The sequence below is a fragment of the Haliotis cracherodii genome, unplaced genomic scaffold (genome assembly GCF_022045235.1).
Source record: "Haliotis cracherodii isolate W230 unplaced genomic scaffold, xgHalCrac1.p SCAF_5, whole genome shotgun sequence".
Taxonomy (NCBI): Eukaryota; Metazoa; Mollusca; class Gastropoda; order Lepetellida; family Haliotidae; genus Haliotis; species Haliotis cracherodii.
Window position 1 is genome coordinate 9,840,889 of NW_027266308.1, and position 22,046 is coordinate 9,862,934.

The window sequence follows — 22,046 nt, forward strand, 5'->3', positions numbered from 1 at the left end:
ATACATTGTCATTTGATGAAAAAAATATGGCGACCGTCTTTGTACGGGAACACCGTTTATGTAAATTATCATTTCGATAACTTCGGAACCAAGAGAAGAATTTGACTATTCTGAGCTATTAATCCTAGCTATTTACATCTGTATTGTTTTGGTATCTGGTGGTGCGAAATTATTTGTTTAATCATGCGTCAGAAAATAGGTTGGTCGGAATGTATCAGGCTGACGTCTTTGACACTTATTTTCTTGTTATATGTTTTGAGGTAGGTATTACAACATTGCATTTTATACGACATCAAGCTTGGCTAAAAACATACTTTAGGTTCTTGTTTTGGTTCACATTATCATCATATTATGCAACACAATAATATTTATGGAATTGACTAAACATCGATTGAATTCATTTGACCCGTTTATTAACGACAATCGTAAACGGCTCTTGGGTAAACTCTCTGCAGGGTACAATATATATTAGATTCAATGGAGCAATATACTCTGCCCTGTTTGGAGCTCTGAATGTGGGGCCAGCGTGTAAATAACAGAACACGATGAAGATTTTGTATTTTGTTGTTTTCATGTTTATTATAAACTGTACTGCTAAAAAGAAGGATTCTAATGTAAGAAAACCCATTATATGACATACATTCACTTGTCACATCATGACATTATGCAATTAACTGAAAAAAAGGCTTTAAGTAGGTCTGTTCCATTGTTTACGGATGTGACGTCAACTATTTTATTGTTTACATGGGCATTTGCTCATAATATCAACCACTGGTTTGTCTGGCCCAGAGTCAGATATTTATAGACAGCCATGATATTGCTGGAATATTGCTGAATGACGCTTAAAACAATAAACAAATCTTTTGAGCCAAATATATATACCCTTGGCATTGCTTTTGAGTAAGTATTTATTGAGTATGGTTTTACGCCACATTTAGCAATATTCCAGCAATATTCCAGCAATATGACGGCAGGGGACACCATAAATGGGATTCACACATTGTACCCATGTCGGGAATCGAACCCGGGTCTTTGGCGTGATGAGTGAACGCTTTAACCACTAGGCTACCCGACCACCCCCTTATTGCTTTTGAAGGGGAGGAGGGTGTGTGTGTGCATGTTTGGTTAGAATATTAATTACTTGAGACAGTAAGTTTTGACAAACAAATAGTTGTTTCATTTTGGCCCTGACACAAATATCCTTAAAATTCAATGGTTTTGGTGGACCAGAGACAATATACTGGTACATGCATGGTCTCTATCTGGACCTTCTGTCTGCTATATATATATATGTTACATTATAAATGATTTATTTGATTTATATATGTAATAAGCTCTTTTCATATGCTCACCGACTAATTCTACCCCTGCTTTCAGACTTCATACAAGGAATTTTTAGAGAATGAAGACACACGCCTGTCAAAGAAAGGTGCTAAATGCAGTCTGAAGAAGATGACTCGCAGAAGCTTAGAGAATATAAGACTTGTCTCTCAGGTGTGTGAATATAAAAATAAAAGTAAGATCATCTTGGCAGTTGCTGAAGTTACAATCTATGCATCATTGTAACATGGTATAGTGAGGTCTGAGTATATATAGCATGGTATAGTGAGGTCTGAGTATACTATTGTCTCTTTGAAGATTTCTGTAAAATCATGTGGATGTCTTCATCACTGAGATATTCAGAAAATTACTTTTTTTTTTATTCCCCACCACAAACTGGAAAGGGGATATAGAAATGGCTGCTGTCCATCTGTCCATCACTTTCTTTTCTGGAGCAGAACTAAAAAAACATTAAAGGTATCTTAACCAAACTTGGCACATAAATAGGCATAGTGTTGAACTGGTGCCTTTTGATAGTATGGGATTTAAAAAAAATATTTTTTTCGAGTTTCCATAACAATGAGTCTGACCTAGACTGAAAATGGTGGTAGTGCTTGTTGCCGGAGCAGATTTTGAAGACCGTAAATATTTCTTTCCTTGCACACGACCGGAAATGTCATATGGGCAGGGGATATGAGTATTTCATGCTTGTTTTTTCTGCCATTTTCAGGACGATGGCACAGCCCGTTGCATCATCCAGTATCTCTTAGACTACCCAGACGATGGTTTCCTATGGTCCGTACTTGGGGATATATACCTTCTCAGGAAAGACCCAGTGGCCTCCCAATTCAATGCATGCTTTAAACAAGCCAGCAAATACACAGGACAATACACGCCATTCATTAAAGACTGGAATTTTATTGGACCATTTGTGATTGGCAAAATGGAACTGGATGGAGATCCAATTGAGGCATTTGGTGGAATAAGAAATGTCTCAAAATACCGTTTTCGTAAAGAGAGCAAATTATTCTCTGAGTTGGTACCAGAGGGTGAAGTGAATTGGATGTCATACCACCAAAAGTCGAAGGATCAAATGTTAAAGGTCACACCAAAGGTCAACTGGAATGACCTTGTGAGCTCACTTGGGTCGATGGGAATAACTGAATGGCAGGGATGGATAGTTGGAGATTTTGCCGTCAATGTCGACCATTTAAATTTCATCGTCCAGTGTATGGGCGTAAGCTCTGTGTATGTGGATGGGATGTTGTATGTTGGGGATTTATATCATCGAAGTAAATTTTCATTTGGCGTCGGTCTCAGTCGGGGGATACATTCAGTCCATATTAGGCTGAGGGCAAAGGTATCGGCAACTTTTAACTGTGTTTTAACAACCATGTCGAAAAACTTTGAAGTGTTAGCCCCAACCTTCCTTCCTGACTTATACGATGGTAATATATTTGGCAGATACATATCAATACCTGTAGCAAATTATCATCCAACCAGATGGGTAAAAAATTTTCGTTTGATGGTCACTGATCAGTCAGAAGGAGAGATGCTCGAAATGAAACCTTTGAAAAACGAGCTTGCTGTGGCACCTGGGCAAATCAGGCCTTTCCATGTTAAAATCATAAACAAATCTCCGAAAATATTATCTGCCTGTCGGGACATAGAAGTTGAGATAGCCATATCCACATCAGAGGGGGAAGAGAACTTTCCGCTCAATATACGATGTCGCAAAGCAGGAGAGTCTTTCCTGTTCACATTTTTGGACCATGACGGGTCAATACAGCATGGGGCAGCGGTTCAACCAATCAGATCATGTAGTGGCCAGCTCTGTCCGATCGTATTGTCTCTTCATGGCACGACAGTACCACCACAAAACCAGGCTGACAGTTACAAGAAAATGGTGGACAAGGAGTTTGAGTTTGGAGTTGAGCATGCTTGGCTTGTAGCACCTACAAGGTAGAGACATAATCTGAACAATTTATATTATGTAACAAATTAAAATTCTCCTTTTAGCTCCCCTGAACTGTTGTAAAGTTTTACCATGTTGACATCTTCTCATCTTCCTGAGGCAAGGGCGTTAGCTGACTATAAAGGTCCAGTTTCGACCCTTGCTGAACTAGACTGGAATTTCTATGTCCCTCCTACTGACCAATCAGATTTAATTTCTCATATCACTTGCATTTGCAAAATGGCGGTGCCCAGTCAAGACGATCTGATCATAATCAATAATACAATGGGTCTTACCCTACAACGTGCATCAAATCACTTGAAAAGCTTGATTAAAAAAGAAAAGATTTGCCAAATATCTCTTGACACATTGCCTTGGGAAGATGACATCTTTGATGAAAGCATAAGGCCTGTTAATTATTGTATTGAGCTCCATGGCAGCTATATTGGAAAAATATTTTTTGCCCATTTCTCGGCCATGTTTGCTTGTATCATGTGCATTATGCATTCTGATATGTGATAAACATATGGAATGTGGAACAATGATGTTTCTTGTATTTTGGTATTTTGTAATAGATTAATGTGATCACATTCACTTTTGACATTGAGTTCACATCTGTGAGGTTCACACGAATTCTGTTACTTCCTGTCAGACATGGAGCCCACAACTGGGAGGGGCCTGGTGCACTGACAGCAATGTCGGCCATGTTTGCCCTGACAGACATTGTCCGTGACTCAGCCTGGATAGAGGACAAGGCAGACCCAGACCATGTCATATTTGCAGGTAACTTCACACATCCATCATATAGTCTTGGAATAACATTTATAACAGCATCCCCAAGCATGGAAAGGTGCCAGACTGAGAAATGGACCCAATATTTTGCTATTTTGGACACAAAGTATGCCCCAAAGCATTTATCATACCTCAATGTGAGAATGATGAGATCTGGTCCACATGGTCTGTTTTAAGAACTATGTATCCTGCCTTGGAGGGAAATAAATTTCTCAGCAGGTGAATAAATCTCTTATACCCCGCCACCAGAAGACAGGCTGCACATGGATTTCTGAGAGGCAGAATAAATACCTTATACCCCACTTCGATGCAAAAAGCTGCACCCTTTTTCCGAGTCATTGAAAGTCACGTGATAAGCTAATCTCTGCTCAATCGAACAGCTGTTTTCTATCAATTTTGAGTTTGTTTTAATTCTTTTACAATGTCATTTTAAAACATGTCGGTAAGATAAATTCGTTGTAGCAGGATCATGAGGGGGTAAATGTGGTTTTATGCGTCCCACAGAAAGTTTTTCATACCACTTGCCTGCAGCTTGTGGTATAAAACGTAACATGGAATGCATAAAACCCCATGTGCCCCTTGTGATCCTGCTACACCATATGATATGGACTGTAGACTTTGCAGTGAATAACGTCACATATGCCTCTGTGATAGGCCACTCCATGGGGGGTCACGGGGCGTGGCACCTGGCGACCCACTTCCCTGACCGGGCGCTGGCCCTAGTGTCCCTGGCGGGCTGGATTAAGAAGGAGGAGTACGGAGACAGCAACCTGTTCTTCAAGTGAGGAGACACTTTCTACATAATTACCAGATTTATCTTTTCAAAAAAGCATGGAATAATCATATCCCCAGCCAATATGTCCGGTTTTGTGCAAGGCAAGAAATATTAACGGGTTTCAAGAGCGGCTCAGGAAGCCAGCACTACCACCATTTTCAATCTAAGTCAAAGTTGATGCTTTGGAAATTTGAAAAATATATTTTTGAAATACCCCAAGCTATCAAAAGGCACCAGTTCACCACTAGACCTATCTATGTGCCAAGTTTGGTTAAGATATCTCTCATGTTTTTTAGTTCTGCTCCGGTAACAAAACGTAACGGAAGGACGGTCAGACAGCACCAATTCCTATATTCCCCTTTCACTTCGTGGCTCTGGATAATAAACAATTAAGGTTTTTTTTATGAACAGTTCGGAGCGAAAGTTTGCCTTTTCTTGTAAGGTGCCACAATTTATTCTGCAGAGTTGTGTCCCTTTGGTGTGCAAGAAACTTAGGATCGTGAGTTCTGTGCTTATGGGTTTCATGAAAGTGGTAAACATCTGAGACTTGCATCGGTTTGGGATTTCATCACATGTCAAACGGACATGATATATCTATGATGCTGTTCATGTTGACTCTCTCACTCCATTTCAGACATGACCTGTCAACCAGTCACACTGACCCAGCGGTCAAGGCTGTCATGGAGGCTTGTATTGGTGAGAACGATGCTGACAGACATGTCTCCAATCTTCAGGTAATGACCTACAGGGCATTGTGTGACGTCAAGCGTAGAACATACACCACAGCAAGGCCGACCTGAAGTTAGGGCCTCTGTCTTACCCGTGAAGACCCGGAGTAGAACAGGCCTTCAGCAACCCATGCTTGCCGTGAGAGGCGACTATGCTTGCAGTGAGAGGCGACTATGTTTGCGTGAGAGGCGACTATGCTTGTCATAAGAGTGAATAAAGGGATCCAGGGTAGAATAGGTTTTCATCTAAAAAAACTAATAGTCTTGGTTCTCAGGCACCGCCCGCATCATCATAAAGTTTGCAGCACATTTCGTTTTTATTTCCATTTTTTAAATAAAGATCCAAGTCCAACGGTAGTCAGATACTGTATTCCCGTATGTTACTCATCAAGGAATACATTTATGTATGGAGGTCCTTTCCCAGGTTGATTGAACACAACTGTTTATTTGGTGACACAGCTGTCATATTTTCAAAAGCAATTGCCTGAGAAGTAATTCTTTTCTTTTTTTAAGCCCAAGGGAGTTAACCGACTATAAAAGTCCAGTTTCCACACTTGCTGAACTAGGCTGGAATTCTGGAGTATTTTTTGCCTGGACACTAACGAGTCCATGCACATTAAAAAAAAAATCCACATCCACTTCGTAAACAACATGGATTTCAAAGTGCATATTTCGGTCGACTGCAGAATTTGCAAAGCATGTGTACCGCCAACGAACTTGGCGTCGACAGATATGTTGCAAATCTTTTCATGTTTTTAACACACGTTTAATCCAGGTGCGCAAGTGCTCTGATGCACTTCACGGGGTGAGACCCATTTTATTACAATATAGCTCTTGATTATCAGCCAGAGCGATATGTGCAATGGAATCAATGGTCAATAAGAGAGACACGGAAGGGACATGTAGTACCCACTGGTGGCGCAAGGATCGAACCTGGAAATTCCAGCCTAGTTCGGCAAGGGTTGAAACTGGACTTTCATAGTCAGTTAACGCCTTGCCTCAGAAAGATGCCTGTGCTTGTTGTAAGAGGCGACTAATGAGATCGGGTGGTCAGACTTGGTGATTTGGTTGATGAATGTTATCGTGTCCCAATTGTGTAGATTGATGCTCATGATGTTAATCACTGGATGGTCTGGTTCAGACTTGATTATGTACAAACCACGGTCATATAGCTTGAATATTCCTGAGTGTGGCATTCAAACAACAAACAACCAAACAAACATCCATAGAGTAACTGATATGGTTTTTCGAGGCACTGTCCACTTCATTTTTAAAATTGTGTCGCTTGAGAGGGTTTTAATATGCTGATAGGCTTTTCCTAGACGACAGTTATACCAGGGCTACAACATTGATGCATTTTATCCTAGTATGACCATGGAAAGGATATGTTCCATTTTGGAATGCTGAATTTGTCTATGATTGATGCACTTTTATTCAAATCCGATCATTGGCTGCGATATGAAACCCCTCTGCATAAAAATGTGAGGTCACCTTCATAGTGACCGCCTCCATGAACTAGTGGATATAGCGTCTGCCCTGAGAGTGGAAAGTAGGTGGTTCGATCCCCAGTCGTGTCATACCAAAAGACACACACATGTGAAGCACATCACTACATAAGGGTAGTAATCATGAACAGGATATTAAAGCCAATTTCACCTCACCTCGTCCTATATGAGGGCGACTTTCTCATCAGTGTTGAGTCTTCTAAATTCTCGGTACACTTGAGCTAAACATTCAGACAAGCATATCTTATTTCTGCATCATGAAAACAAATATCATAAAGGAAAATATGATGCCGGGCTATAATATTGTTTTGGATATGTTATTCATCCTGTCATTTGTGAGGCCATGCTATCTACTCCCAAAAGGGTTACTATGGCGGGTATATTTGTGTTCAGTGGCGGTTTTCGTTGGTCAGGGTCCACCATCTTCCCAAGGCAAGGGAGTTTACTGAGTATAAAAATCCTTTATCCACCGTTGCCAAACTAGACCAGAATTCTGGAGTTGCATTTTGGCAAAATCACGCAATGAACTAAACATTGGGTGTGCTGATTTCAATGTGCAGATTTTGATCGACTGATTTTAATGAAATTGTGATTCATGGGAGCCATTGTTCCCTGACTGAATTTACCTGTGAACTATTGAAATATGTATGCAAACATTGATAGATGATGACAGGGTATGTTTCAAGATGATGTAAATTCATTCCAGCACGTCCCAGTGTTGGCCCGTATTGGGGGTGGTGACCGGACTGTCCACCCCTTCTTCGTGCGGCGGATGTACCGTCTGCTGCAGGAGTACCGAGTGCCGGTCAACTACACCGAGCTGGCTGGCAAGGAGCACTGGTGGTGGGACACGTGGTGAGATGGGTGGGGTGTCTTGGTGGGTGGGGGACATGTGGTGAGACGGGCAGGGTGTCTTGGCGGGTGGGGGACACATGGTGAGATGGGCGGGGTGTCTTGGTGGGTGGAGGACACGTGGTGAGACGGGCGGGGTGTCTTGGTGGGTGGGGGACACGTGGTGAGACGGGCAGGGTGTCTTGGTGGGTGGGGGACACGTGGTGAGGTGGGCAGGGTGTCTTGGTGGGTGGGGGACACGTGGTGAGAGGGGCAGGGTGTCTTGGTGGGTGGAGGACACGTGGTGAGACGGGCGGGGTGTCTTGGTGGGTGGGGGACACGTGGGGAGACGGGTGGGGTGTCTTGGTGGGTGGGGGACATGTGGTGAGACGGGTGGGGTGTCTTGGTGGGTGGGGGACACGTGGTGAGACGGGTGGGGTGTCTTGGTGGGTTGGGGACATGTGGTGAGACGGGCGGGGTGTCTTGGTGGGTGGAGGACATGTGGTGAGATGGGCGGGGTGTCTTGGTGGGTGGGGGACACGTGGTGAGACGGGCGGGGTGTCTTGGTGGGTGCGGGACACCTGGTGAGACGGGCGGGGTGTCTTGGTGGGTGGGGGGGACATGTGGTGAGACGGGCAGGGTGTCTTGGTGGGTGGGGGACACGTGGTGAGACGGGCGGGGTGTCTTGGTGGGTTGGGGACACGTGGTGAGACGGGTGGGGTGTCTTGGTGGGTTGGGGACATGTGGTGAGACGGGTGGGGTGTCTTGGTGGGTTGGGGACACGTGGTGAGACGGGTGGGGTGTCTTGGTGGGTTGGGGACACATGGTGAGATGGGCGGGGTGTCTTGGTGGGTGGAGGACACATGGTGAGATGGGCGGGGTGTCTTGGTGGGTGGAGGACACGTGGTGAGACGGGCGGGGTGTCTTGGTGGGTGGGGGACACGTGGTGAGGTGGGCAGGGTGTCTTGGTGGGTGGGGGACACGTGGTGAGGTGGGCAGGGTGTCTTGGTGGGTGGGGGACACGTGGTGAGAGGGGCAGGGTGTCTTGGTGGGTGGAGGACACGTGGTGAGACGGGCAGGGTGTCTTGGTGGGTGGGGGACATGTGGTGAGATGGGCGGGGTGTCTTGGTGTGTGGGGGACATGTGGTGAGATGGGCAGGGTGTCTTGGTGGGTGGGGGACATGTGGTGAGACAGGTGGGGTGTCTTGGTGGGTGGGGGACACGTGGTGAGACGGGCCAGCACCATACATTATCACAGTAATTATGGCATGTGACTCAGGATGCCCTACTTTCTATGCCAGGGAGACGAATGATGGCGGCGTGGTCAACGACCAGCAGCTGCGGGACTTCAAGTCCAGGCACATCACCTCTCTTCTGAACAGCAGGAGTTGTTCCACGGATGACAATGACTGTGGCAAGGACTCGGACGAGAATAAATACTCCCAGCATGCAGCTGAAGATCAGTTTACACTGACGACAGTCAACCCTGCTTTTGGCGAGGGTTTGAGGGGGGTGAGAATTCTGAGTCAACTCGTCCCATACAGACTGAGTACTGTGGAGGGCAGAGTGTCAGGAAATACTGTTCACCTGACAACTAGGAATGTGTGGAGGTTTAGAATTAAGGAGCCCAAACAGAGAAAAGTTCATTGGATGCAAAGATTTATCAGGGTGAGTTTTTATTCAAATTGATTTGCTTGGCCTATGGATCTGTCAATAAAAAAATTACAATTTTGAGAATATCCTTTCTTCCCTTCCTATTTCTCATTTCAGTGATTAAAAAATTCAAAGCAAGTTAGCATGGGAATTGATGTAAAGTCTATCTTTACCCAACCTGCATTACTTTTAAGAGGTCATCAGTTTATATAAGCCATGGGAGTCAAGTAATTAAGAGAGAGAGGCCAGAGTTTTCATATATTAATCAACCTATGCTTGTCGTAAGAGGTGACTAATGGGATCGTGTGGTCAGGCTCGCTGACTTGGTATGTGCATGTCATCATATCCCACCCAATTGCATGGATCGATGCTCATGATGTCAATCACTTGATTGTCTGGTCCAATTTGAATATTTACAAACTGGTCATGTGGGTGGAATATTGCTAAACCAACAAACAAATAAACAAACAAACTTACATAAATAACATTGTGAGGTAAAGGTGGGGGTCTTTGTTTATCGTTTCTTTCTTTCATTCATCTGCTGGTTCATCCTTAATGTCATCGTATCCCAATTATGTAGATTGATGCTCATAATATCAATCACTGTATTGTTTAGCCCAGACTTGATCATTTACACACTGCCGTCATATAGCTAGAATGTTGCTGAATGTGGCGTTAAACACTGTATTAAAGTAGTTCAGAGTCCAGACATGCTACATTGTCAGTACTTCACATCCTTCATCACCCATGAATATAAACAGCTACTTTGCAATGTAGTTGCTATTTTTACTCAACAAATCAAGTGACGACCTAGTGAGAGGGAATCAGCACTCAGTTTGGCAATATAGTCATCCCTTGTGAAAACGCCGGCCTTGGAATATTTTTGTCATGTGATTTGATTGATTTGTTTGTTGTTTAATCCCTCACTCAGCAATATTCCAGCTATATGACCGCAGTCTGTAAATAATCGAGTCTGGACCAGACAATCCAGTGATTGATATAATAAGCATTGATCCACACACTTGGGATCGATGACATGCATGAACCAAGTCAGTGAGCCTGACCACCCGACCCCGTTAGTCGAATCTTACGACAAGCATAGTCACCTTTCATGGCAAGCATGGGTTGCTGAAGACCTATTCTATCCCGGATCTTCACGGGTCTTGTGTCATGTGAAGAGAGGGAGTAATTGATACCTTGTCTTGTTTGATGTAGCTTGATGGAGACTTCACGGTGGACAGAGACATGTTAGCAGAGATGGCCAAGAATGAAGACAGTCACTTGTCTTGGATTGATGGTGAGGATCACTATAGGGAATCCCCAAAACCCATTGTAATGACTGTGGATTGGATGAATGGGGGGGGGGGGGGCGGCACACAGGTCACTCACTCACTCACTCACTCACTCACAATTTGACACTGAAATTTGAGTGCCCAAAATTATCCTACTTCATCAATGGAAACTGAACTCATAATTTAACAAAACTATCAGTGTCTTTGTAACACAGCTGTGTTAGTGAATTTGCTTTCACAGATGTGTGGCTCTATGTTACTTTCAATGTATACATTTCAATGCAATCTGTCTGTGGTTTGCAGGGGAGTGGGAGTTTGTTCATCGCAGCATGTACGAGAGACGTGAGAGAGGACCGGACAACCTAGGGCCTGCCAGGAGAGTGGCAGAGCGCCAGTTTTTGATAATTGTAGGTGAGGCAACAATTAACACATCATTACGCTGGGGCTAGCGAGGAGAGAGGTAACATTACAAATTATGATTTTTGCGGAAGGTTGTCTGCCTTCAGAAAGAAACAAGCGTGCACATTTCATGATGTTCTCTTGTCACATTAATGACATATTATGCTCTATGAAGAATTGATATAAAATGTCAATGCCAGGGAATAACCATTCTTGATTATCCTGACAAAACAGATTCCATTTGTCGTAATAGCTGTGAACATTATATGAACGGATCACTGAAAATCAGTGACGACACTAGGTGTTCGCAGAAGGTTGGTTGGTTTGTTGTATGGCTGGGACGAGTCCAAATTTACTACCCGGGTACCCGCCACCCTATTACCCGGCCCTACCCGAATACCCGCTATTGGTGTCAAGAGTTGGGTAAAAAATGTCAAATGGGAATTGTTTTACCGCAGCCCTGGCAAAAAGTATTTAGATACATGTATAAAACAATCTGATCATGTATAATCTGCAGTTGATAGACGCTTTATCCTTACTTGAACATATAAAAGTCAGAACAGAGCCTGCATAGTGAGAAAGAAATGTGAACATTAGCTATACTTGTAGTGTAACCATTGAGTTTTATTGTTAATGTCATTAAACAGTATGTCACGTGACTAACCACGGGTCCGGGTAGTCATGTGGGTACCCGGGTCCTGAGCGCGACCCAAGTACCCGAGTTACCTGTCCCAGCCCTAGTTTGTTGGTTTGTTGTTTTATGCGGCATTCAGCAGTGTTCAGTAATATTCCAGGTATATGACGGTGGTCTGTAAATAATTGAGTCTGGACCAGACAATCCATTGATTGATATCATGAGCATCGATCAACGCAATTGGGATCGATGACATACTTCAACCAAGTTAGCGAACCTGACCACCTGATCCCGTTAGTCGCCTCTTTAAACAAGCACAGTCGCCTTTTACATCAAGCATAGGTTGCTGAAGACCTATTCTATCCCGGATCTTCACGGGTTGTTTGCAAAAGGATAGCCATGCCCTACCAAACCATACCCCTTACAGTTGGCCCTCTGGCAGGACTGCAGGGAAGATATCTGGTCCCCAGTACTTTGTTGTCAAGTGGGGATGGGATGGTCAGGCTCTGTGTCCGAATGTGCAGAATGGTTCCAAGATGGCGGCTGTTGTTAGTCATGCTTCAGTCACTGGTTTGCTTGGTCCAGTGATTTACAGGCTGATGGGTGAAACATTGCTATGTAATAAAAGCAACGAAAACCCTTTCCATAATCTTAAGAAATCCATTGTACGATTCTGACTATATATTAGCATGTGTTTATGAATTGTTATCAAATACTGATTACACCAGGTGTTCGCCAAAAGGTGAACATATCCTTCTCCACTCCTGGCATCTATTACAAACACATGCAAAGCCAAGTCACATATGGTACAAGTCCAATAGTAAACTGCCTCAGACATTATTTTTGTCACCTACAAAAATGCACAGCAAGTTATATTGACTTGAGTGTTGATTGTTTAGGAACATATTGTTTTTACATGTTTATGTGATTTAGCATGACTAAAAAATAGTGTTAGATAAAATAGTTAAAATAGATAAAACATAAGTTTTCACAGCTAAATCATGCCTCAGGTACTCAGGGGTCAATGATGAAAAGCCACACGCTCCTGATGTCAGCTGTCTACATCGCTAACCAGTTCTACCTGACATCCGACACCACTGCCAGTATTGTACGTGACACTGATGTCACCCCTGACATGGTAGACAAGAGAAACATAATTCTCCTGGGAAGTCCCAGCGAGAACCTCCTGACATCCACGACTCTTACTGGACTGGGTCTGTCTGTCTCTGGTGAGTCTGTAGATACAAGAGAACCTCCTAACATCCACAACTCTTACTGGACTGGGTATGTCTGTCTCTGGTGAGTCTGTAGATACAAGAGAACCTCCTGACATCCACGACTCTTACTGGACTGGGTCTGTCTGTCTCTGGTGAGTCTGTAGATACATAGAGAACCTCCTGACATCCACGACTCTTACTGGACTGGGTCTGTCTGTCTCTGGTGAGTCTGTAGATACATAGAGAACCTCCTGACATCCACGACTCTTACTGGACTGGGTCTGTCTGTCTCTGGTGAGTCTGTAGATACATAGAGAACCTCCTGACATCCACGACTCTTACTGGACTGGGTCTGTCTGTCTCTGGTGAGTCTGTAGATACATAGGGAACCTCCTGACATCCACGACTCTTACTGGACTGGGTCTGTCTGTCTCTGGTGAGTCTGTAGATACATAGAGAACCTCCTGACATCCATGACTCTTACTGGACTGGGTCTGTCTGTCTCTGGTGAGTCTGTAGATACATAGAGAACCTCCTGACATCCACGACTCTTACTGGACTGGGTCTGTCTGTCTCTGGTGAGTCTGTAGATACATAGAGAACCTCCTAACATCCACAACTCTTACTGGACTGGGTCTGTCTGTTTCTGGTGAGTCTGTAGATACAAGAGAACCTCCTGACATCCACAACTCTTCTTAGAAGGGATCTGTTGGTCTCTGGTGAGTCTGTAGATACATAGAGAACCTCCTAACATCCACAACTCTTACTGGACTGGGTCTGTCTGTCTCTGGTGAGTCTGTAGATACAAGAGAACCTCCTGACATCCACAACTCTTACTGGACTGGGTCTGTCTGTCTCTGGTGAGTCTGTAGATACATAGAGAACCTCCTGACATCCACGACTCTTACTGGACTGGGTCTGTCTGTCTCTGGTGAGTCTGTAGATACATAGAGAACCTCCTGACATCCACGACTCTTACTGGACTGGGTCTGTCTGTCTCTGGTGAGTCTGTAGATACATAGAGAACCTCCTGACATCCACGACTCTTACTGGACTGGGTCTGTCTGTCTCTGGTGAGTCTGTAGATACATAGAGAACCTCCTGACATCCACAACTCTTACTGGACTGGGTCTGTCTGTTTCTGGTGAGTCTGTAGATACAAGAGAACCTCCTGACATCCACAACTCTTCTTAGAAGGGATCTGTTGGTCTCTGGTGAGTCTGTAGATACATAGAGAACCTCCTAACATCCACAACTCTTACTGGACTGGGTCTGTCTGTCTCTGGTGAGTCTGTAGATACAAGAGAACCTCCTGACATCCACAACTCTTACTGGACTGGGTCTGTCTGTCTCTGGTGAGTCTGTAGATACATAGAGAACCTCCTGACATCCACGACTCTTACTGGACTGGGTCTGTCTGTCTCTGGTGAGTCTGTAGATACATAGAGAACCTCCTGACATCCACGACTCTTACTGGACTGGGTCTGTCTGTCTCTGGTGAGTCTGTAGATACATAGAGAACCTCCTGACATCCACGACTCTTACTGGACTGGGTCTGTCTGTCTCTGGTGAGTCTGTAGATACATAGAGAACCTCCTGACATCCACAACTCTTACTGGACTGGGTCTGTCTGTCTCTGGTGAGTCTGTAGATACAAGAGAACCTCCTGACATCCACAACTCTTCTTAGAAGGGATCTGTTGGTCTCTGGTGAGTCTGTAGGTACATAGAGAACCTCCTAACATCCACAACTCTTACTGGACTGGGTCTGTCTGTCTCTGGTGAGTCTGTAGATACAAGAGAACCTCCTGACATCCACAACTCTTCTTAGAAGGGATCTGTTGGTCTCTGGGGAGTCTGTAGATACAAGAGAACCTCCTAACATCCACGACTCTTACTGGACTGGGTCTGTCTGTCTCTGGTGAGTCTGTAGATACAAGAGAACCTCCTGACATCCACAACTCTTACTGGACTGGGTCTGTCTGTCTCTGGTGAGTCTGTAGATACATAGAGAACCTCCTGACATCCACGACTCTTACTGGACTGGGTCTGTCTGTCTCTGGTGAGTCTGTAGATACAAGAGAACCTCCTGACATCCACAACTCTTACTGGACTGGGTCTGTCTGTCTCTGGTGAGTCTGTAGATACATAGAGAACCTCCTGACATCCACGACTCTTACTGGACTGGGTCTGTCTGTCTCTGGTGAGTCTGTAGATACAAGAGAACCTCCTGACATCCACAACTCTTCTTAGAAGGGATCTGTTGGTCTCTGGTGAGTCTGTAGATACATAGAGAACCTCCTGACATCCACAACTCTTACTGGACTGGGTCTGTCTGTCTCTGGTGAGTCTGTAGATACATAGAGAACCTCCTGACATCCACAACTCTTACTGGACTGGGTCTGTCTGTCTCTGGTGAGTCTGTAGATACATAGAGAACCTCCTGACATCAGATTTCCAGGCAGCAGATGTTGCTAAGACATCAAACCCACCTCATGTCGTCTGTTTAGACTTGACAACATGAAAATAACATTGCTTAAGAATCCTATATTAATGGTTGATTTGTCCTCTTCATGGCATGTATGTTTTAAACACTCATTAACAAAAGGGGAAGGTAGTCCTGAGAAAGTTTTCTGCTATGTGACAGATTCTGGAGAAACAGTAAGGTTGGGGAAATGCAAGTTCTCGGAGCAACGGACAGGTGTCCTCACACTGGCTCCTAATGGTCGGCACCATCTTGCCTTGGTGCTCATGGGATTGTCTGAAGAAGGATTGATGGACATTATCTCCCTTGCCACGCCTACTATTCCACCAATGGCAAGGTCACCAGTAAGTATAAAGGGCTTATTAACAAGAAAGTTTGAGAAGGGCAAAAAGATCTTTCTTTATGGTATTTTAGGTTTAATACAATTCTGATTATATTAATTATCTTAACTTTAAACTTTGTTTTATAACTAATGCAGACTCCTGCTAACTAGTGCAGACTCCTGCTAACTAATGCAGACTCCTGCTAACTAGTGCAGACTCCTGCTGACACACTGCTGACTGCTGTTGACTCTACTCCTTGTTGCAGTTCTCTAACCTGGTCCCGGACTATGTGATCACTGGACCAGACTTTGGCTGGAAGGGCCCGGGGGGCTTCAGTTGTGCTGGTTTCTATGGCAACCAGTGGGAATACAGAAGTGATCTCTCCTCTTGCTCCTGTTACTGATGTTAGCTGTCTTGTCTGAGACGGAAGTGGCATGCTGACAGTCACCAGTTTAAAAATGTCTTTGCTTGAAAACAATTTCTTCATTATTTTTAGCCAATCCTAATGTCAACTGCATTGATTCAGAATGGACAAGGATCTGTATATTTATATTTATCATCCAAAACTGGGTCCCACAGGAGGTATCGCTTGTGTGAGATCGAGCAATATCTACATTGTAGGCATTGTCTTCAAACTGAAAAAGTTGGAAGAATGATATTGGATGATATAGATAAAATCTCACACGCGTGTCTGAGTGTCTCAGCAAGCCTCGGAGTTTTACCACTTTTATCAACTTGTGTTGATATATTTGATATCAAAAGACAGTCGGGTGAGATTCTCTGTATGTACGAGTATATGTGAAACATGTATATATAATTGTCCCATTGGAGCAGGTAATGATGATATTGTTTCGTAGCAAACATTTGTATACTGAGTCAAATTAAAAACTTCACATATTTAAAAGTAATCCCATATATGATATACAACGGACAAATGTATCAGAGAAGGTATTTTTTAATCATTAATGTCCAAAAAGGATTTTAATTAATGGTGGTAACCATAATTTGTTCTAAGCACCTACTGTATTCAGTAATAACATCAACAGTTTAAATCATAAGTCCCAAGCACGAGAATCTGATGGCACACAAGTTCAGTAGCGTGTATGGCCACCATGTGCGTTAACAACTGCCACACAATGCCACCGCATGGACTTTGTGATGCTTGTGAACACATGATTGGGAAGACGACGCTATTGTTGCTGCAAAATGGTGCCAAGATCTTGCAAATTCTGTGGTTGGTTCTGGAGAGTGCGTGGACTTCTGCAAAGAGCATCCCAGACGTGTTCGATGGGATTGAGGTCGGGAGACCTTGACGGCCAGTCCATGACGTTGACTCCGCATTCTGAAGGAAATTCCTTGTCAAAATTGCTGTGTGGCTTCTGGCATTGTCGGGTTGGAAGATCAAACCGGGTCCATGAGCTGCCATAAAAGGCAGAAGTTCTGGTGCCAGTACCTGGTCGCGGTAAGCAGCAGCGTTGAGGTTGCCACGGATGACAAGAAGCCTGTAACGTGCATTGCCACAGAAAGCACCCCACACCATGACACTTCCGCCTCGAAATCTGTCAACTTACTGTACACAACACTGGGCGTAACGATCATGACGGCGCCTCCACACCCTCGCCCTACCATCAACAAATCGAAGATTAAATCGGGATTCATCACTGAAGATGACTTGATTCCAATTCCAAGTCCATCGTAAGTGTCGCTGTGCCCACAATTGACGCTGACGTCTGTGTAATTGAGTCAGAATCGGCCCGCAGTGTGGCTGTTGTGCTTGAAGGTGAGCACTTGTCAGACGGTTTCGAACAGTTTGCGCACTCAGTCTACCCCTAAACAGTTAATTTCTGGTTGATGTAGCCTTCAAAAATTAGTTACGGAGGTGGCGTAAGACAATCTGACGATCTTCTGCATGTGACGTCACACGTGGTCGACCTGGCCGAGGGTGATCAGCGGTGGTTTGCTGTAGACGCGTCTGTAAATCATAAACAGTCCGTCAACTACAACCCATCGTGCTTGCGACTTCAGCTACGGACGTTCCCGTCTGCAACATGCCGATGGCACATTCACGTTGCACATTTGAAAGGCGTGGCATGACAAATGGCCGTAAAGACTTTTGTTTTCTTGTGTTTTTTTTGTTTTGTTGATGACTGCTAACAAGTATGGCTGAAAACGTGTGGTATTATGGCCACGTGACCAGTTGCACGTGAAAAAACACTTTTGCCACTATAGTGCTGTGCACATGATTGTGATCAATTCACCTGCACAAAAACGGGTCTTATCTGAAGACAATACGTGGCCATTACTGTTTAAATACTCAATAAGGGTCCACAATGATAACTGGTCAAAATGTTAAAATTTTAGGATTGTGAAGTTTTTAATTTGGTTCAGTATATTTTGATTGATCTCAAGTATTTAAGATTTGAACATTTTTCAAATGTTTTCAAATTTGTCAATATAACTCATTTTTTCCACAGGACTTCAGTACAATCTTGGTTGGTTGTGTGTCATGCGGGACGTGATGCGTAAACATTCCATATTTTAGTATCAACTTACACTTCCCATGTCCCAGGCTCAATTAGACCTGCTGCCCCAGTGATAAGTCTGGGATATTATTGACCACTATAGGTGTAGCGATTAATTGAGAAATTTGACCTGATATGGTACATGATATGTCCACTCATGCATCCATTCATTTTATAATTCTATATCAGTTTTCAAAAAGTGTTCATTGGTTCGAAATTTATAATAACCTTGCCTGATAACAAATCGGAGAAGCATTACCTAACCGCCAATCACAAAACAGTATGCCATATCTGATTATATAATGCTGTTAGAACAAGCCTAGATTAGCTAATCATGAACCTATATTAGCCAAGCCACATGAAACATTTGAATTTCATACAAAAAGGTGCAAATTAACTGTTTTGATATGTATCGTAATAACTCAGATATTGCGATGATGCTGCCATTTATTATCTAAAGTTCAAACATATCGGGGTTCATAAAAATTATATGTGCCCTATGGGTCATATCTCATGGTGAGAAAACAGCGTATTGTTTCCGTCATCCGGACGGCATTGTCGGAATGACGTCACACCAGACATGACGTCATAGCTGGATATTGTAGACGTCATTTGAAAACTTGTGGTTCCGCTGCTGTGACTTGTATCCTAATAGGTAAACGCTAAACTGTGACTCTGTATGTAGACATCTTCTTCGGTAATAAATAGAACATAATATTCTCGCTCGGGAAATACCGGAATTTAGTCTCTCTAGTCTCTCGTATCGTAAACATCGTGACATGAACACTCACATAATGTTCTCTATATATTGACCCCCAACCGATCACTCTGTTTATATGCATTGTCTTTCCAATTGCCATTTAGATTTAGTTATAAACCGTGTTCCACCCCCATGTTCTATACGGAAGAAATGAAGATGTAGTGAAAGCTTCCTTGAAGGAGTAACCATGGTAACATCAGTGCAATATGCTCCTGACATTACTTCATCAACATGATCATGATTATTGCACCAAAGGAGTTTCTTAAAACATGATATGTTGTGGACATGTTAATGCGCTACAGGCCACCTCTGTGTCTACTGGTAGAGCGTCCCCCCAGAGAGTGGAAGGTCCCGGGTTTGATTCCCAGACGCGTCATAACAAAAGACGTTAAAAGATGGTACTTGTTGTTATCTTGCCTGGCACTCTGCATTAAGGGGCTAAAACAAAGACTGGTCGGCTTGGAATCAGTATACTGTGTCTGAGTGGGGTATTGATATTAAACTGCGGCATGGTATCTCAGTGTGCTAGCACTATAAATTGGCATCAGTCCAGACTAGTACAAGCAGCCACACACCTATTACACTGAGGTTTTTGATTGTTGACTGTACACATGATAACATTCTCCACCCCAACCCACCCCCTCCAAAAAAACTTTAAAAAATAATAAAAAAGAAAGGTTCTGATTGTACACATATATGGTACAAACAATCAACTCTCCTTAAATGGCTGAGGTCATACCAAAGGACGCTCAGCATGAAGGGGCTAAAACAAGGACTGGCTGGCTTGGAGTCAGTATACTGGGTCTGAGTGGGGTATCCATGTTAGAATGCAGTATGCTATCTCAATGGTCTAGCACTGTAAAAGGGGTATTAATCCAGACTAGTACAAGCAGAGATACAGACAGACAGACAGACATGCAAGTCACTCAGTGAATGTATACTTTGAAATAAATGTTATCGTTAGGATATGTACTTTGCAATGATATGAATTTTTGGACATTTACATTTCAAACAAGGGGGCTTACTTGACTTTACTTGTCTTGTTTGGTGTTTCTATATTACAATTGATGAAGAAAAGTAGGAAACTTACGATACGGCACTTTTAGGCAGTGCATAGATCTGTTGGATTTGCTGAATTTAGATACTGTTGGAAAGATGATCAACTCGAGTTGAATGTTTTACAAATTTGGTTACACTGTGCAAGAAATAAGAATGTTGTAACACTTTTGATACAATGTATACGTTTTTGAAACAGCAATGTCTTCACAGTGCAGCATTGAGTGGTAGGCAAAGCCAGCTTATGGCCAGGCACCATGAGGGTTGAGTGCAATAATCTTGATCACAATGTTAAACCCCATTTCATTCCATCTCACCTTACGTGTTAGGAAAGCCCAACGTTAGATGCTAGGACCCTGACTAATTAATCCTGATCAGATTTAAACTCTTGATCAACGATTCATGGCAGGGCTGAGGTACGATCACTTTATGTTGCATATTGTGCCTTGCTGCGGTGTTACTGCTGCTATGTATGTAATATGAAAGTAACTCGCATGACATCAGGTGTAAATGAATGGAAATGTGCTGCATTTTCCAACTGTTATACATTTTGTAAATAAAGTCCATGTTCTCGATTGGTTCCCATTCTGGTTTTGTTTCATCGTATTGATTCAAGTCACCAATACAGAGCTGTGACATTAATTATCTTGCAAGCTGCCTTTTGGGGATTCTGGAGCAAGATATGAAGATCGACAGATAAGGATTAGGTGGGAACCAGGTTTAATTTAGGGGATGGTATGACATGTTACCTGATAGATGGTTGGTTTGTTGTTTAACGCTCTACTCAACAATATTCCAGATATATGATGGCGGTCTGTAAATAATTGAGTCTGGACCAGACAATCCAGTGAATAATGTCATGAGCATTGATCCATGCAATTGGGATCGACAACATGCATCAACCAAGTCAGCGAACCTGACCACCCGATCCCATCAGTCGCCGTTTACGAAAAGCATACCGTAGTCACTTTTACGGCAAGCATGGGTTGCTGAAGACCTGTTCTACCCCCGAATCTTCACGGGTCTGTTACCTGATAGCATGGATCATAGGCCCCGAATATTCCTGACTGCTGTAAAACAAATAATCACTAGCCCCCTCACTAGTGGCCTTGGCAGATGTCCTATAGACAGGCACATGGGCCAGGTAAAGAGTAAGAGATAAAAGTATTAAAAAGCATTGCATTTTCAACTTCCAAGTGTGCAGCTCAGTGGCATCTGGAATGAACCATTTTATACCCACATTAACTGTTACTTGTCATGTATAGCAGATGCAAATGCTCTACCACTGGTTGTATTCAGTCATGTGTTTTGGGTAGCTTTTTCAATCCCTTCAATCTTTCACTTTTCATTGTTTTAAATAAACATCAATGTTTCTACTTTCATAGGGTACCAGATCAGTGCGACTGACATAGGCATTAACAACATGTTCTTCAACAGTTAATCATCACATTGCCAACATCCTCAGATCTCTTGACGCTTGTTGGCATTTGTTCATGTTTATCACCCTAGGTGACCCTTCAGCAATGGTGCTGAGTATATTTGTGGACAAGGTACACCATAACGATACTGATAAGAATTGAGAAGGGTGAACAAATATACTCATTTCACAATCTTTACAATTTGTCATAAAAAAATTGTAAATGAAAGCTGGTATTGGGGAAATTTAATTCAGTAATACAATAATGACACTGCCTAGCTGGACTCTTCTTCACTCGGATTATGACAGTGAGTGAATGTTGTTTATTGCACTCAACAATATTCCAGCTATATGACGGGGGTCTGTAAATATTCGAGTCTGGAG

The 22,046-nt window shown here is 43.3% G+C and overlaps 1 protein-coding gene across 1 annotated transcript; it reads left to right on the plus strand.

Moving 5' to 3' along the window:
* Window positions 1-515: 515 nt before the first annotated feature.
* On the plus strand, window positions 516-20,818 carry LOC139442850 (uncharacterized). Its single transcript, XM_071223750.1, has 13 exons — window positions 516-614; window positions 1,378-1,494; window positions 2,051-3,282; window positions 3,927-4,057; window positions 4,721-4,847; window positions 5,476-5,575; window positions 7,781-7,929; window positions 9,207-9,573; window positions 10,774-10,855; window positions 11,154-11,261; window positions 12,894-13,112; window positions 15,747-15,928; window positions 16,173-20,818. The coding sequence occupies exons 1-13, from the start codon at window positions 546-548 to the stop codon at window positions 16,308-16,310; spliced, it is 3,021 nt and encodes a 1,006-aa protein (XP_071079851.1). The 5' UTR covers window positions 516-545; the 3' UTR covers window positions 16,311-20,818.
* The last annotated feature ends 1,228 nt before the right edge of the window (window positions 20,819-22,046 follow it).

Bases quoted from the DNA above. Each gene is read 5' to 3' on its own strand.
- LOC139442850 (XM_071223750.1), top strand. From the start codon at position 546: ATGAAGATTTTGTATTTTGTTGTTTTCATGTTTATTATAAACTGTACT. The intron at 615-1,377 runs GTAAGAAAACCC...CCCTGCTTTCAG, and splicing joins CTAAAAAGAAGGATTCTAAT to ACTTCATACAAGGAATTTTT. The intron at 11,262-12,893 runs GTGAGGCAACAA...ATCATGCCTCAG, and splicing joins CCAGTTTTTGATAATTGTAG to GTACTCAGGGGTCAATGATG.